The 16,783-nt window shown below is 39.2% G+C and overlaps 1 protein-coding gene across 2 annotated transcripts; it reads left to right on the top strand.

Moving 5' to 3' along the window:
- Window positions 1–686: 686 nt before the first annotated feature.
- CZH9orf85 (chromosome Z C9orf85 homolog) lies at window positions 687–12,920 on the top strand. 2 transcript variants are annotated; one of them, XM_068176462.1, is made up of 4 exons: window positions 687–863; window positions 9,298–9,404; window positions 11,543–11,656; window positions 12,459–12,920. In XM_068176462.1, exons 1-4 carry the CDS (start codon window positions 762–764, stop codon window positions 12,634–12,636), a joined length of 501 nt encoding a protein of 166 aa, XP_068032563.1. In that variant the 5' UTR covers window positions 687–761; the 3' UTR covers window positions 12,637–12,920. The 2 variants fall into 2 exon arrangements, with proteins under 2 accessions (XP_068032563.1, XP_068032564.1); XM_068176463.1 differs by lacking the exon at window positions 687–863 and adding an exon at window positions 4,589–4,627.
- The last annotated feature ends 3,863 nt before the right edge of the window (window positions 12,921–16,783 follow it).

Raw genomic sequence — 16,783 nt, 5'->3', positions numbered from 1 at the left:
TCACAAACCAGTGCGGCCGTTTCCAACAAAGGAGTCCAGGGCGAGACCACGGAGACGGGATCACAGCCGGGACAGATCGCCCACAGCACCTGAGCACCCTGAGGCAGGCGACACCCCCAGAGACCCCCGAGCCCCGCGACACAGGGACGCGGACAGGACGGCGGCGAGGCAGCTCTCCGACCAGTTCGTGCCGCAGACCGAAGCCGCGCCGCCCGCCTCTCTGAGGAAACGCCGGTGGCTGCCGCGGGCCTTTCCGCTCGCCCCAGGGGCCGCCGCACGCCTGCGCCAGGCGGCGCGGACGGGCCCGCGGGTCCGAGCGGGGGAAGAGACACGGACGGACCCGCGAGGAGGAAACGACTTGCCCGCCCGCGGCGGCGGCGGGTCACCCGCACACCGTCCATCCCGCCACGCCGGGGGAGGACGGCCCCTACCTGCGCTCCGCTCGACGGCCCCGCGCTCTCCCGACTGCCGGGTCGGCGGCGTGTGGGGGACGCCGGCTGTTCTGAGTAATGGCGCGGCGGGAGGCGGCCGTCAGCGCCCCGGCCCCAGCCGGAGAACGCGCGGCCCTGGCAGCGCTGAGCCCGCCCCGCGCAGCCTCCAGAACGGCGCTAGCCTCGCCTCGCCCGCAGACTGCACCGGCGCGGAGGCGACCGGGGCGGGGCCCCGCGGGCCGCAGCGCCAATGGGGGCGCAGTCGCGACGGCACCGCCCAGTGCGGGCGGGCCCGCGGAGCGATTCCGGGGCGCGCGGTGCCGGCCCGGGATGAGCTCGGAGCGGGGAAACGTGTCGCGCACGCGGCCCCAGCGCCACCAGAACGCGCGCGCCTTCAAAAACGACAAGTACGACACCAGTGCCCGGCGCAAGGTAGGCGGGGGCGAGCCAGGGCCGGCCCGGGGGACGCGGGGCTGTCCCGGCGTCAGAGGCCACCCCTCTGCAGGCGATGCAGCGCTTGGGCTGGAGCGGTGGGAAGTGTTTCTTGCCGAAAGCGTGGGCAGGTCTCGCTACGGTCTCTGATGAAGCCGTACCCTGTCCCTGTGAGCCGGGTCCTCACAGGCTTCGGGATCGCAAACGAAGTCACGCGGCAGTGGATGCCGAGGGACCGTTTTAGGGATGGAGATACCTCTGGCCCGGATCCGCCCACACCAGGCACAGTGCTGCAAAGAGAGAATCCTAACGAGACATTTCACACAGTTGTCACTGTAAGCAAAAGTGTAGTGTGAGACTTGAATCGTACTTATGACATGAAAGGACCTAGTTAAGCCAAATAATTATAAGAGGAAGACTTAAATAAAGTGCTTACTTTTGTGCAGTGAGTGCAGCAATTAAATGTTCAATGGCGCGTTATCCATATGACTTCTTGAAAGGTGTTTGGCCTTCTCAAGGTTTGTGACTATGTGATCATAACTCAGAAATCTTGATGGTTTGTGAGCTTCGTGTGAACAACTTTGCCCCATCACACCTAAGTTCCTAGCTTCAATCCGCATACTTTTGAGATAACTTTCATGTGTACATCAATTTCTTATTTAAAAAAGGTGGTTCTTCTGATAAATTAGCTAGAAAGGTGTGTTCAGTCTATCAGCACTTTTGCTACAAAAGCTATCATCTTCGCTCTGTTGTTCGAGAAGACTGTTTTGTCTTTTTTGGTTCTAAACAGGGAAGGGGAAATGGTCTACAATATATTCTTGAAATAGGCTCTGTGCTTTTAGTTTTGGTAACATAATATGTGGAAGGGGCTGAAGAACACGCAGTGTGTCTGACGAGTAACACCACCAAAGTGGGATGTTTCATCTTGCAGGCTAAACCAAGAAGGTGACTAAGACAAAACAGAGGATGAATAATCTAGGAGAGTTTATCTGGTGCTATTGCTGTCATATCAATATCCCTTTTTACTGAACCTGCCTGGGCTGTCAAAAAGAGCTGGGAGGAGGGGAACAAAGTAGTAAATTAAAGCCTTGGTGCCAAAGAGGGATGTTTGGGTTTTTTGTGAGTTTGTTTTGGTTGGTTTTTGAGATTTTTTTTTTAGGACTGGTTCTGCAAGTTGAACAGGCTGCTTTCCTGGGATTCTAAGCAGTGACAGTATTATTTGTTGTGTGAGTCACTGCATGACCTCTGATAGGAGAGTATTTTCTGTCTGGCTACAAACATACACACAAAAAAATGTCATAGAGAGCTGGTCTATCAAAAAAGTTTTCAAAGAGAAACTGAATTCTGGTATCAGTTTTGTAACTGAAATAATCGCTTTAATATCCACATGACTGTTTTTCTGTTTTTCTTTCCTTTGAAAATAATTGATATCCTATAGAACTGGCTACACAATATCATGCACTCAAGAAAATATATATTTTTTGATGTGGCCAAGTTTTGCTGTGGACATCAGCTTGTCTCTTTTTTCTTTCCATTTCAAGCAAATGATTTCTTTTCTCTCTGTGCTTGCTGGTTTATGGAGAGGGCTGAGTGTGTGGAAGTAGCATCCTGAAGAACGTGCCTCCTATTCTGGGGTTAGATAATGTTTGGTAAGGGGAAAGAATGCATCCCTTTTTCTTAGGGCATCCTGTCATATACAAATTCAAGTCCTAAGGTACTGCCATGTTTTAGGAATTATATTCCCCAGTTTAGTGTTCTGAACTGAAACACTCTAAACCATGCACCACTCACTCACTCCTCCCTCTACCTCTCTCCCTGCATAGACCTGGAGAAGAGAATGGGAGGCACAAAAGGCAAAGATCATATGTTCAGATAAGAACAATTTACTGGAAACAGGAAATGAAATAAGAACACAGTCACAGCAATAGTGTACAAGAGATGATTCACGCACAAGTGTTCACTGTGTGGGACCCCTGGGAGTACCAGACCACACCATGCTATGTGACCTGGAAGGGACCCCTCCCCCCATTCCTGCAAAATGATGTGAGGTGGTATAGAATAACCTTAGTGTCCTAGCCTGGAAAAATTAACCCAGGCTTAGCCAGAACCAGGACAGGGACACACAGGGGTCATTTTAATGATGCTAGCCCCATTTTGCTGTTTTAAAGAAGTTAGACTAGCAAAGATTAAGTGGCAATTAATGTCATAGTTTAGATATGGGCTATGCTGAATGATGACAGTTTTGCATCTTTGTCTTTTGCAGTCCTGGATGATCAGATATGTCATGGATGTTCAAGGTATGATGAGGAAAAGGAAGAAATCATAGAAATTCTATCATAGGGACTGATAAAGGAATGGGGCATACTCCTTTCTACCTCTCATTAGCTCAGCAGATCAAAAGAATGCTTCAAGCTCCTCAAAGAGAATGATCTCCTGTAAATCACTCTTAAACATATGGAGGGTTTTGTATTTGGCCTGCCTACTCTTGTACACTGTCAAATGCAGTGCTATCTTGAAAGGCTGAAAATGCTTATCGGCTTAAAATTTGGATCCTGCTGCAATTGTGCAATGCATTAGCAACATTGAATATTTACTACAATAGCTTCAGTTTGTACAGTGAGTAGAGTTGAGGTAGTTAATTATGGTGTTATTGCTATTTCTCTTACTGAAGCAGTATCTGCAGAGGAAATTGATCTAATAATATTTTGACTTTTCTCTGCTGGCAGTCATTATCCAGTTGGTTTTTGGTTTTTTGAAATATTTTGTGCTCTTTGTCTGACAATGACTGTGTCATCCATTTTCTAATCTTAGAGGCCGCAGACATGATTACTTGAGAACATGGTAGAAGATCCATCTGTCTTTGCTCTAATGACAAGTTTTTACTACAGCATTGCTCTTGAGGCTTGTTGAGGTGAAACATCTTTGGAACAAAGCACACTGTCTCTACTGTATTTGTGAAACAGCTACAACAGTGCTGGAAAAGTTTGCATCTTAGGATGACCTGAAGAAGGAATAGCCAGGACAGGGTACGATGCTGTCTTGTTAGTTATTGAATCGTGGAATTTGTTTATTGGTGTTTGCATTACATGGTATATTCCAGAATAGCTCTTTGCAGCACCGAGCTGAGGAATATACATTATGTTATATGAATATATGTTTTATGTAAAGTATATTACATAAGTGATGATGGAAACTGCAGTAGTTCTTGAAATGAAAGCAAATATAATTTAGAATTCCATTGTTGTAGGATGGTAAACCACAAAGTGATTCATATTTACACTCAAATGACTTATTGGTTTCTCTATTTCTTTCCTTTCATTAAGATGATAATCCACATTTCCCTAAATTTCAGGGGTTATTACCTCTGAACCTCAGCTTTACCACAGTATTAATGTCAGTTACTTTTTCAGCCAGGTGCATGGATAAGTCACTTGTTTTAGTGGAAACACTGGTTTAGACAGTGGGAAAGCACTAGGAAGAGAACAGCTGAATGTAGAGCTTAAATGCTGAGTCAGTAATCGTATTTTGAAACACAGAAGGGAGATAGAGATAAACCAGTGGCCAACTCGAATTGTTAGATAACCATATTGCAGTTTTTTTCGATAACTTTCTTGCTGCAACATAGAGTAGCTTTGTAGACTGAAGTCTACTCTCTAGCCACTCCTGTTACTCTTGGTTCAGGAGTACATTCTGTTGTAGCCTTTCTTGTAGGGACAATAGGAGCAAATATAACAACTGCTATGGACTCTAACCCAACTCTGGAGGTGGGGCAGAGAGTGAGAGAAAAAATGTGTGGGTGGTGCAGGAGGTGTGTCTGGTGTGTGTGTGTTTATGTGTCTTTGTGTATTTTCCATTATTTCTGGGGGAGATGGTGAGAATCCTTCCAGTGCTCTCTTAAACGCTATATACATATGTTGCTTAAATTTTGAAATACATTTGATGAGAAAATATCTGTAGAAAAAGGAATTTAAGGTAATGCTGGTACAATATGTGAGCAAGTAAAGCTCTGTGGGGGACAGTTTCAGCCTGTGTAATGTGTATTGGAACCCTAAAGTCTTGCATCCGGTATCTCAGTTTCACCTTTGTCAGTCTGCAGTGACCTGCTTTAACTGCTTAGTTGTCATGTGCTGGAGGTCCTGTGGAGTTTTATTTTTTTGAGAAGTTCAGTTGTTCAGAAAACCTGCATTCATCCTTGTGCTGCATTTGGCCTTGCTGACTGAAGCAGTGCCACCTGTGTATCTGACAAGGAAGTTTATAGGTGGCATAAACATTACACTCAGTTACAGCATAATATACCACTGAGAAGTGCTCAGTAGAAGGAATCTGTTTTCAGTAGAGGAAATCAAAATACCCATAGGTTCACACATAATTAGAAGCTTACAAACAGATGGTTGAAGCTTTTTTGAAGCCCTGTTATTACATCCTACCTGTGAGCATTTTAATACTAGTTTTAGCTAGGGATGGATTATTTTGTGTGCCAAGTTAGTAGGTGTAGGTGCATTTGTTTAATATATTCTGAACTGCTTTTGGCAAGTTGTTAGGTGATTTAATCTTAGGTTATGTGAGCAGAGGATGTTGATTCATTAATGTACAATTGAATGTGCTTATAGTGTGCACACGGAATATTTCATGGCATCATACCTTAAGGCTGCTTAGGTATGTCTGTATTGCATAACTGTAGTTTCCCTGGAGAATGTATAGACATGCTGTAAGCACTGAAGGAGTTGCACTTGTCCTTGGAGCAAAGTATGCTAAAGAAAAGAGAGAGCTATTGACTAAAACAGGGAAATGAGCATAAAGAAAATCCCAGAGAAACTGCTGCAACAGAAACATAATCTAACATGTTGGAGTAGTTTCCACAACAAGAAATTAATTTAAAGCACTACCTCCTACTTGTGTGTGAGGCCCTGACTACTTCCACAAAGGCTGGGAAGAAAAGTTGGAAAAGAATAATGAAGTTTACAAGCCTTTTTCAGGGTTTTATGTGGGCTGTTTGGTTTATTAATACCCTCAAGGAAAAGCAAGCTATTAAATGAAAAAAAGGAAGAAAATATGAGTTTGTGAAAGTATAAACAATATACAAAATAGATTAAAATGTAAATATTAATAGGAAAAGTAAGCACCAGAAGAGTTTATTTGATTTTACTAATGACTTCCCCATTCTGACTGGGAATTGAGAAACAAAAAAATTTGTCTTCAGGTTTATTATGAGAACTTCTCTCACATGCTTTTTTAGCATTTTCAAAAATCTGAGAAAACAGACTACTCAAATCTTTCATTAGGGACAGCTTTCTTTACTTCTTCAAGTTTGCATTGCATTTGAAAGTGGTGTGTTATGGATTATTTTGGTCAGAGGAGATGCTGAATTAAGTGTAAAAACCCACAGTAAATTAACAATTCATTTTAGTAATGGTAGCATTTAAATATCATGCCTTTTTTTTCTGAGCAAAATAAATCTAAAAGACAAACACAAGTTAACCTCTCTAAACACTTTCTTTACATCAATCCATCGTTCTCTATTGACTTTCTAAACTGACTGCCTGGTAGGATTGTAAAGTCTTGGTGGCTCTTGTATTCAGATATGCTGAGCCAATGATTATTGCAATGATTCATACTTGAGGCATCAAAATTGAGTAAAAAATACAGGAAGTTGCTGAAGAGGGGGAAGATGTTCTATGTGTACCCCTTAGAAGGAGGAAGTTAGAACTTAAAGCTGTTGTCTTTCTTCCAGTTTGTGACCTTCTAAGCAGATGCAGTGTGATTCCTTGATGAGTAGCTGTGTAAGATTTGTGGTCTTATCATGTTGAAAAGTCCAGGCATCTTTATGCCAGGATCGGGATACTTAAAGTGATTTTTAATGCACATAAATATGATGATGGAATCATATAATGGTTTGGGTTGAAAGGGACCTTAAAGATCATCTAGTTCCAAACCTGCTGTCACAAGCAGAGACACCTTCCTCTAGACCAGGTTGCTCAGAGTCCCATCCAGCCTGGCCCTGAACACTGCCAAGGGTGGGGAATCTGTTCCAGTGCCTCACCACTCTCACAGTAAAGAATTTTTTTCCTAAGATCTGGTCTAAACCTACAATCTTTCAGTTTGAAGCCATTCCCCCTTGGCCTGTGACTACATTGTAAAAGTCCCGCTCTAGCCCTCTTGTAGCCCCCCTTCTGGTACTGGGAGGTGCTCTAAGGTCTTCCCAGAGCCTTCTCCAGGCTGAACAGCCCCAGCTCTCAATCTGCCTTCATAGGAGAGGTGCTCTAGTCCTGTGGTATACTTAGTGGCCCTCCTCTGGACTTGTTCTGACAAGTCCATGTCTTTCTTGTGCTGGGGGTCCCAGATCTGAATGCTTATGTGGTGTCTCACAAGAGCAATGTAAAGGGGCAGAATCCCCTCCCTTGCACTATTGACCAGATTTATAGGCTGCAAGTGCATGTTGCCAGCTCATGTTGAGCTTCTCATCCACCAACAGGACCCACAAAGTCCTTTTCCTCAGAGTACTCTCTGCCCATTCTCCACCCACCTTTTATTGGGATTGTACTTGGGATTGCCACAGTCCAGGTGCAGGACCTTGCACTTGGCCTTGTTGAACGTCATGAGATTTGTACAGGTTCACCTCTCAGACCTGTCCAGGTCCCTCTGTATGGCATCCCTTCCCTCCAGTGTGTTGATCACATCATACAGGTTGGTGTCATTGGCAAACTTGCTGTGGGTACACTCAATCCCACTGTATAAATGCCTTCTCCATGTCCTGGGTAACCAGATCTTCTGTATCCTGTATCCCTTCTGAGAGGATCCACATTTTCCCAAGTCTGCCATTGATCACTGACATGCCTAAAAAATTTTTTTTTCTTATCCTTGATGGAAACTTACTGATGACTTTCTTTTCTCAGAAATTTTACACATTAAGCAATTGTTGGTATTTTTTTTAAAATATCTCCATAATGGATCAGAACCACAGCTTTATATATTCAATATTCAAGCAGTATGCAAAACCTTGTTTGGTTGACTTCTTAATATGTCAAGTCTGTATTTGATCACTTAGAAAATAATTTTCTTTTAACTGAAGCAGCCGGAAAGCACCACACGTTCAGTTAATCACACCACAGGAAAACTCATATTGAATGTGTAAGTTTAATGAAAAAGTAGATTATGGAACACAAGTCCCAGAGTATAGTTTCACTTGAAAGTAGCATCTCTTCTGCCTTATACATTTTTTGGAATAGGATAAGATACTGTGTTTTTAAAGCTTGGCTTGTTTTGGTCATATGTATTGAAGTAGAGCTTTGTGGAGTAAGAAGCTCTTGTGAGTCACAAAAGCAGGAAATTACTTCAGAAGATGCTGTATTCGAAGAAAATTTTTTTTTCAGTTTGTTTGTGAAAGAATAACATCAATTGTAATCCAGATTAATGCAGAATCACTCCTTTTAGGTATGCTAAGAAGTAGATGTGTTTTAAACCATTTTAATAATGCAATGGTAGCCATTTTTAAACTATCTTTAAAAATACATTTTTTTATTATATGCATTTTTTAACCATGAAATGTCTAGTTTTAAATTTCTGAATTAATATGAACACCCATATGATAGACAACATTAGTGCTGCCATTCCTAAATAGGGAAGAAATAAAATTAGATTGAGCCTACAAGGACATAGCTTCTTATTTAAAATAAGAGTGTGGTTTGGTACCATTTCCCATCTCAGAATAACCTCTCTTGTGCAAATACTACTGGCCAGTTGACATTTTATATTTCTGAGAAAGCTAAACACAAAATATTGTAGGAGATATTCGGGTAAATTTTTCATTGTCTCGAAAATATACCATGGTTTAAGTTACCATTTAAAAATTTTTATCTTAGGTGCAGAGAGCAAAAATGTTTTCCTTGAAAGAAGGCTAGGATTGAAGAGAAAATGAATAATTTGAGTGCAAATAGTGTGTGGATTCTGCTTTGTTGTTACCTGAGGAAAAATCCTGAGACTATTTAAACTATATTGTACAGTGATAGCTTGAGCAAGAATAAGTTAAGTGCTAAGTTTTGTAAGTTGTCTTCTTTGGACAAAAGCTGTGTATTTCAGGGCTTATTTCTTCTTTAATCCATTTTGTAAAAATTCTAGAGATGAAAAGCATAAAATACCTGCAGTAATCAATTCTCAGCAATATAATAAGAGAAAGAAGTACCACTATTAAGATAATTAAAATAATAATAGTAGTAATTATAATAAGAATAACAACAATAATCTAGTCTTTAACCTCAAGGTACCCTTTCCATTGAAGAAAATCTCTAGACAAATGTATATGAAAGGTTTAATGTTAATATCAAGCAAACATGTTTGTAGTACTGGATCAATCATAAGATGTGTAAAAATGCTTTCTAAGCAAGATTTTACTCTTTATAGCAGGAAGTAATGAATGTATTTTTTTTAACTTATTCAGAAAATAAATGCTAAGCTTCATGATGGAGTGTGTCAGCATTGCAAAGGTATCTTGGAGTGGCGAGTAAAATTCAGAAAGTACAAACTACTGACAAAACCTAAAAAATGGTGAGTAAAGATATTTTTTATTAATTGTTGATCATGTAGTTTGTGAGCTTTTGGAAAATATTCTGGCTTTGGAAACTAAGAATAAGAAGCTGCTATTATGCAACATTTTTAAAATGTGGAGTCTGCAATGACAACATGTAGGCAATGTTAATTTTGTAATTCATAAGTCTTTTATCGTAAACTTCAGAAAAGAAGACACAGAGAAAAAGCAACTGCTTCCCTCTTTGCTGTTAAAACTGGTTGAACTATGAACCTGTAGGTTTCCAAGACCATCAGTGTCCTCCTGAACAAAAAGTCCTTCCTGAATGTCACAATTTTCTAAGGTCTTGTTTCACATCTGTCTTAGAGGGATCTGCACATCTCTTGACTTCTGTACTTTGCTAATGTTTGCAATACGTGCATTTCATTACCTCTTAGCATGTTTTCTCCTTTTCTGTAAGAAACTATAATTATAAATAGTAAATGTTGGCATTGTTTGCATAGAGTTCTGTATTGCTTTTTGTATACCTGTATAACAAAGATGATAAATATTTTAACCTATCACAAACATATAAATTATTTTTGTTTTCTGAAGGAGATGCTCTCTGCTTCCTTCTTATTTGCTCATTTGCAGAGGTTCTTACCTCCTGTGGTAGCAGACACAGCCAGTGTTTCAGCAATGAAACACAGAACTCAGAGAAACCATAGCTGGGCTGTGGTGCACAATACAGCCAAGTTTGTCACAGTAGCTTGTGTTTTGGTATTAGTAACCAGTTTCACTCTTCCATGTAAAACATAAATGATTAGGTAGAAGGCTTGCTGAATAAAAAATAAGCATTCTGTGGTCTGTGTACTACAGATGAAGTTGGGTTTTTCACTTTTTCTCAAATAACTATGTGCATCCTGTTTGGTTTTTTTTTTCCCAAGGGAGGAAAGCAGGCAAAACCCCCATGTAAATCAGGGAAGCATTGGACATAGAAAAAGTGACATCTTAGAATAGCAGAATATATAACAGAATATATTATGTTCTCCCTCATATTTTTGAACAAGGAAGTTGTGCCTCAGAGCATTCTAGCTTTACAGGTGATCATTTCTATGCCAGCAGTACAATGGCTGGGTGAGCCATTGTGCTGAAAGGACAAGACTATGAAAATTTTCAACAGATTAAGCTTCTGGATGAAGTAAAAGCCTAATAGACATTAAAAATGTCTATTTGTATTAAAAAAAAAAAAGTAATTCTTAATATTGCAAAAGATGGGGATGGAAGACTTCTCTGTACCTCAACTTATTTTTAGTTATGTGACATCTTTAAAATTATGAGTGCTAGTACAACCACAAGTATTTCCTACTTTACTTCTGAGTATTTAATTATTACAAGTTAAACTATTTTTTTAAAAAAATATATAAATCTTGCATTGGTAGTGCATCTGTTTAGTATGACATGTTTTGGAAGAACTTTTGAGGGCATTAAAAATTACTGTCAGGAGATCAGCATTACATGGGGTATATTGTTCTGGTTACGTTCTCCAGATATACAAGGCTTTAGAAATGTCTGCTGAATGTTAAGACACAGAATTTTGGAAATTACAAGATCTGCAGAATATTATCGTATTTTGAAAAAGAATAGCCCAAGCCATCTACCATATTAGGTTGGATTTGTTGAGAATACTGTTCCATGCTTGCGTTTATAGAAAACAAAGTCTAGCATTGACTCAGTTTATACTCTGAGAAGTTCAAGAGAAAGTCATTGCAGTGTTTCAACTGAAAGCTTTTTATTTGTAACGTCCATGTACTTTTTTATACCATATGCTGCTTTTATCATCAAAACAGAAGTTATGCAATTTTAAAGTAAAAACTGCCTATTGAAATGAATGGTAATGTTTATTCTGTCAACTTAAATATAAAATTCTTTATTTAATGTTTCTTTTTCAGTACTTGTTTTAGTAATTTTTTCAGAGAAAAGTAAGAGAGGGATGTGAACAGCAATGATTTTGATAGTGCTATTTGATAAAACTCTGAATGTTTAATTTGAAACCAGCCTAACATGTGTTGTTCCTCTTTTGTGAGTGTTTGTTCCTTTTCTGTATGTTGTATTTGAGCACAGAATGCTTAGTAAGTGTCCACAATATTTTTTAATCATATTTTCTTTCTCTTCACAGTGTGAAATGCCTCCAGAAGACTGTAAAAGATCCTTATCATATTATTTGTCGACCATGTGCTGGCAAACTAGAAATCTGTGCTAAGTGTGGGAAACAAGAAGAAATAGTGATTCCGTAAGTAGCTCATAGAGTACATAGTTTCGGTCCTGTATTGATAATCCCACTTGTAATAAGCCTTGTTTGGAAACTGCCAATATGCTGTTGTACTTTATCCCATATTCTTAATAATCCCAACATGAATCAGTAGGAGTCTTTTTCCTCACTTTCTTCAGATGAAACCAGAGGCAAAATGCTTATTGATGTTAGTGGGGATGAGACAAAAAAAGTCCTATTTGGATAAAACATTTTCACACCAAAAGAAAAACTGTATATCTTAACAAAGCACTTCAAAATGGGTTTTGGTGTAGAACATCATAAAATATGCACAAGCTTTACTGTTTACATTTTGTCTGCCACTTGATGATTCAGCTGAATCATCAAAATTAACAGAAGAACTAAACATGGACTGATACTGAGCACAGTTACCACAGTAGTTTTAGCAGGCTTTTGGCTTTTTTACTGGTTGTTCTCTATTGAGCATGATACATGAAACATTGATTTACTAGTTTGTGATGACAGTCCAGCAGTTGCTTACTTGGTCAAGCTGTTCAAATATATATTTTTCTTTCTTTACAGTCTCTTCTGTACTGAACACTATTTTATGCATACTTTTACTGTGCTTTACTCTTTTATATACTTCCTATTTAATGTGAAGTAACTTTAGGGACTTTTATTGCCCTTCTGCTTCTTCTTCCCACCTCCTGCCATCTTCCATCCTGTACTGAGATGGAATGCCAGGAGGATACTCTATCCTCCATTCCATTCTTTTTTAAATTCCAGAAGTGGGTAGTGATAATATCCCTCTTGCTTTCTACAGGATTGATAAAGGACAAGACAGACCTGACAATGACACTTCTAAAAATGGCCAAGAGAGCAGTAAATTGAAGGATGAGCTGGATTTTGAAACAAATTTCAGTAGTGCAGACAGTGATGAAGATTCTGATGTGCTTGAAGAACAATTTAAAAGTATGAATTTTGAAACAACAGAGATCTAAAAGGTTGTGTTTCTGCAGGAGATTATATGCAATCAAATATAGTAAAGCAGTGCTTGCCCTTAAACTGCTCCAACCCCTGATTAGACATTTAAGGTCCTTGTATGGTAATTTTGACATTGTGTATGATGATGCATATGGGGATTTGTATTGATACACATTTTTATGTATTAGGAACAGAATTTCTTTGAAAATAATCAGAAATTCTATCTGTAAGCATAGTTATTTATTTCATACAAATAACAACTTCCTGTTTTTATGGAATAAAGCCTCTTTATGTAATTGTTATGAAATTCAGTATTTTGTCATGTGAAGTATTATTGCTAAATGGAAATCTACCTGAAAGTCTAGAATCTACCTGAAAGTGTAGTCTGTAATGGTTTTCTGAAAGAAGAACTTGTAGCATTCTCTCAATGAGTTTCCAAAAGGGGTCTTACCCTTATGCCTGGTGGTTTTTGTTCCATTTTTTTTCCCCAAAAAAAGAAACAAGTGTGTAAATGCCATCACCAATACAGTTCATGAACAGTTAAAGCTTATTTACTATGTATAAGTGTGCATTACAGATTTGTGACCTTGTTGTAAATATTTTGTAATATTTTGTAAAGAAAAAACCTGCAGACTTTAAAATTTCTCATCACACTTTCTTTTGATTTTCAGAATTCAGAGATTCATCTGGATCTGATGTAATTTTCTCTGATATGAAAAGACTTACATAGTGGAGTGATGCTTATAGAGTTACTACTCCCTTCCCTATTTCTATTCCACTGTTGATTAAGCTGTACAAAGAACTTAACTGAAGTTGCAGTAACTGTCTTTACAGGATTTAGGATGGTTTGATTTCTTTTGTACTGTATTCTTGGTCTTTACATTTAACTAACAGTATATATATATACATTAACCTATGACAATATACTATGCCACATCTGCTTTGGTGCTTTGCCTGATTTGCAATAGTGAGCATGGAAAAGCTTGATTCTCAAACTACATTTTTCAAATGCTTTTTGAGGAAATTCAGCTCTGAGGCTGTTGCCCATCCCTGTCTTGGAATGAAGGAAATAGTCAAACTTAATCCTTTGGGTGAAGATAGGCACCAAATGTCTGTCCTGTCAAGCTGGAAAGCACCAAGAAGTCTTCAGTGGCAGAAAATGAGGTTGTCAGGTATGTTCAGAAGTATTGGATCTGAAGGTTATCTGAAAGTTTCACTGACAGGTAAGTTCTCCCAACAGGACAGCAATGACATCTGACTTAGTGTCACATCTGTTGTCCTGCCAGTTGATGTCAACAAGGACAGAGTAAACAAGGAATAACCCATGCACACACTGCAGATGACCATTTAGGAGGGTGCATAGAAGGAAGTTAATAAGTAATTTGGATTTAGCTTCAGAAAGGGTCTCTCTGAAGGGCAAACCAAAAGTGAACTTGGCTTTTGAAAGTGCCATACACATGGGAAATATTCTTCCACTTGGAAAAATTTATAACGGCCTTGTTCTTTGTTGAAAGGTGAGAGGAAATCCTGGAATGACAGGAAAGCAGGTGATGGAACTGGCAGAAGATGTATAATGAGAAAATAAGGGGAAGAATTCTCATAGTGGTGACAAGCCTGTCAGTACCAGGAGTGAGCAGAGTGACAGAGATAAACAACGGTGCAACACAGTGCAAAAATGTTTGTACAAAGGGAAAGTCCTCTGAAGTCTTCACATCACACTCCAAATGCTCTGTACGGAGCTGGTACTGTAGCTGATGAACTGTGCTGCGGGTGAGCACAGGTGCAGTGGTCACTGGCTGGTGTTAGTCCAGCCTATCTGAAGACAGTTTCCGTTCTGGCAAGCCTTCTGTCTTTGGTTGTAGCTGTGGCTAAAGGATATACTGTGGAAATAATTTCTGCAACACTGTTTAACGTGATGGTTGTGAGTCAGCTTACAAAATGGGAGCTTTGCGAGGGAAAAGGAGTTTGCATTTCACTGAAGATTAGGATATATTTGGAACTGCATTAAGCTTTTATAACTCTTACTATAAGGGTTCTAAGTATCAGGGGTTTAGTTTTCTTGTCTCTTTTTGAGGAACTTATTGAACAGAGGATAATGCAGGAGTAGGACCCCTTTAAATGCTGATCTTCAGTATAATCATATAGAAATGGAATATTTTTTTACAAGGAGATCAAAAGTCATCAAAGATTTTTGAGATTTTCAGGGTAGTCTTATAGATGGAATGATTTTTAGAGTTTTTAATTGAGATTTTCAAACCTTTTTGCCTATTCTTCCACAAATAATAATGAATTTGTGTCTATAAACAAGAGAAAATAAAAATACCACAGTGCCTGCAGGGTACTGAGATGCAGTTTAAACAGTATGACTGATCAGAGGTTTCAGTATTTATATGGACCTTGCAGTACCTCACCAAATACATTACTGAAGAAGAAAATGATAGATGTTAATTAGTCATCTGAAGATTACTTGATGCATCACTGGTGATGCAGTGATGTCGCTGAGACTTGAGTTCCTGTTGCCAGGTTGCCCTTAGGAGTGTCATTTGGCATGACTCAACACTGAAGTAATTAATTAGGTAGTGGACTGCTAGTATGTGTGAGGCGGGCATGCCAGATGATTCTTACTCCACAAGGGGAAATGCTCATCATAGCTGGAGCTGCCAGAACTCGACATGCTTGACTTATATACATTTCTGGGAATCAAATTCCCATGTCAAGGATTCATTGCAGTATGACGAGAGCCTGATGTGGACACAGTGCTACCTCCTAGTGTAATTCCTTAACAATCTTCTCTGTCAAAGTTCACAGGCATCTCTGAGACATCCTATCATCAAATGTTTTGAAGGATCAGGTAATGCAAAAAATATTGTCCCATGATTTACTTCCAGTTTTACATGGGCTGTACTCTTCTGTTCTTGTCTTGGCTACTGATTAATGTGTATTCCTCCAAAATACTGTAGTAATACCAGCCTCTGAAGGTTTATAAAACTACACGTTAATTAAGAAAAGTACAGCTTGCTTTCTCCCTATAATGGGCATGTACTTGGATGTTGAGATGTAAATCATAGCATTAGCAAGGAAAATAGAATATAGCAGGTCATCAAATGTGAGCCACCTTGGAAACCTCTAGCCCTATAATTATGTATGTTTTCTTTGTTTAGGAGTTCTCATAAGTAAATGTATGCTGGTAGAAAATGCAAAACTAAGTGCTTATTGGAAGCATCACCCTGACTTACAGAGTTAATGAGGAAAGCTTTGTAAGTGACAGGGAGGGATGCTTTTCTTTATCAGATGTTTAGGGAGCTGCTCATGCAAACTGCCAGCTCACTTAATTCTCCTGCCTACCTTTCCTCTGAAAGCTAATACAATTCAAAACTCTTGGTGAAAAAAGTTTGAACTCTGCATACATACTCATCACATACTGTGAGTTTGTAAAGTAGGATTCCTAAACTTTGAAACAGAAGTGAGATCTTTCTGTGCCTTGACAATACATTTGCAGACAAATTGTAACAGACTAGAAATAAAATATTTTACTTATTTCAAGTAGCAGATTTTTCTGCTGGAGCCCCTAAAAATAGTTAAGATGAAATCACATTAAAATTATCTTCCTTTTTCTGAAGTCAGTAAGAAAACATATATTTGTAATAACAGGGGTAATAGTCATAATTCAGTCATAAATAATAATTTGAGGACATGAAAACAGGAGCCAAAGGCATTAAGATTTTACCTGAAAAACCTCTCCTTGCATTTTTCCTCTGACATAACTTCAGAAACCCAAACTGAGGGGATCAGATGAATTCTTACAAGTGATTTGAAAACAGCACCAAATAGTTTAATAATTTGCCTTTAAACTGCAACAGAGAAGACCGTGTTTTTATATAAAAACAAAACAAAACAAGGTTTATGCCTGTTACCGAATAGCAGCACTCACTTGAAATCTCTCTTTTAAGGACATCTTGCATTTTTGGGCCTCAAGATTGTAATATCTCTTCTTCTTGCACTTGACTTGCAGTTTCCCTAATCTTATGTGAGCAAGTATAACACAATGTGTCAAAACTATATATGAAGATTATCCAGAGCTTAATTATAACTAAACATACCAACAGTGAAACTTGTAGCATTTATTGAATAATATGTAGTGGCAAAGCGACATGTGTAACAGTT

This window comes from Anomalospiza imberbis, chromosome Z, assembly GCF_031753505.1.
Source record: "Anomalospiza imberbis isolate Cuckoo-Finch-1a 21T00152 chromosome Z, ASM3175350v1, whole genome shotgun sequence".
In the NCBI taxonomy this organism is placed as follows: Eukaryota; Metazoa; Chordata; class Aves; order Passeriformes; family Viduidae; genus Anomalospiza; species Anomalospiza imberbis.
The sequence above is the reverse complement of the archived record's forward strand: the minus strand, read 5'-3'. Positions and strand labels throughout refer to the sequence as shown.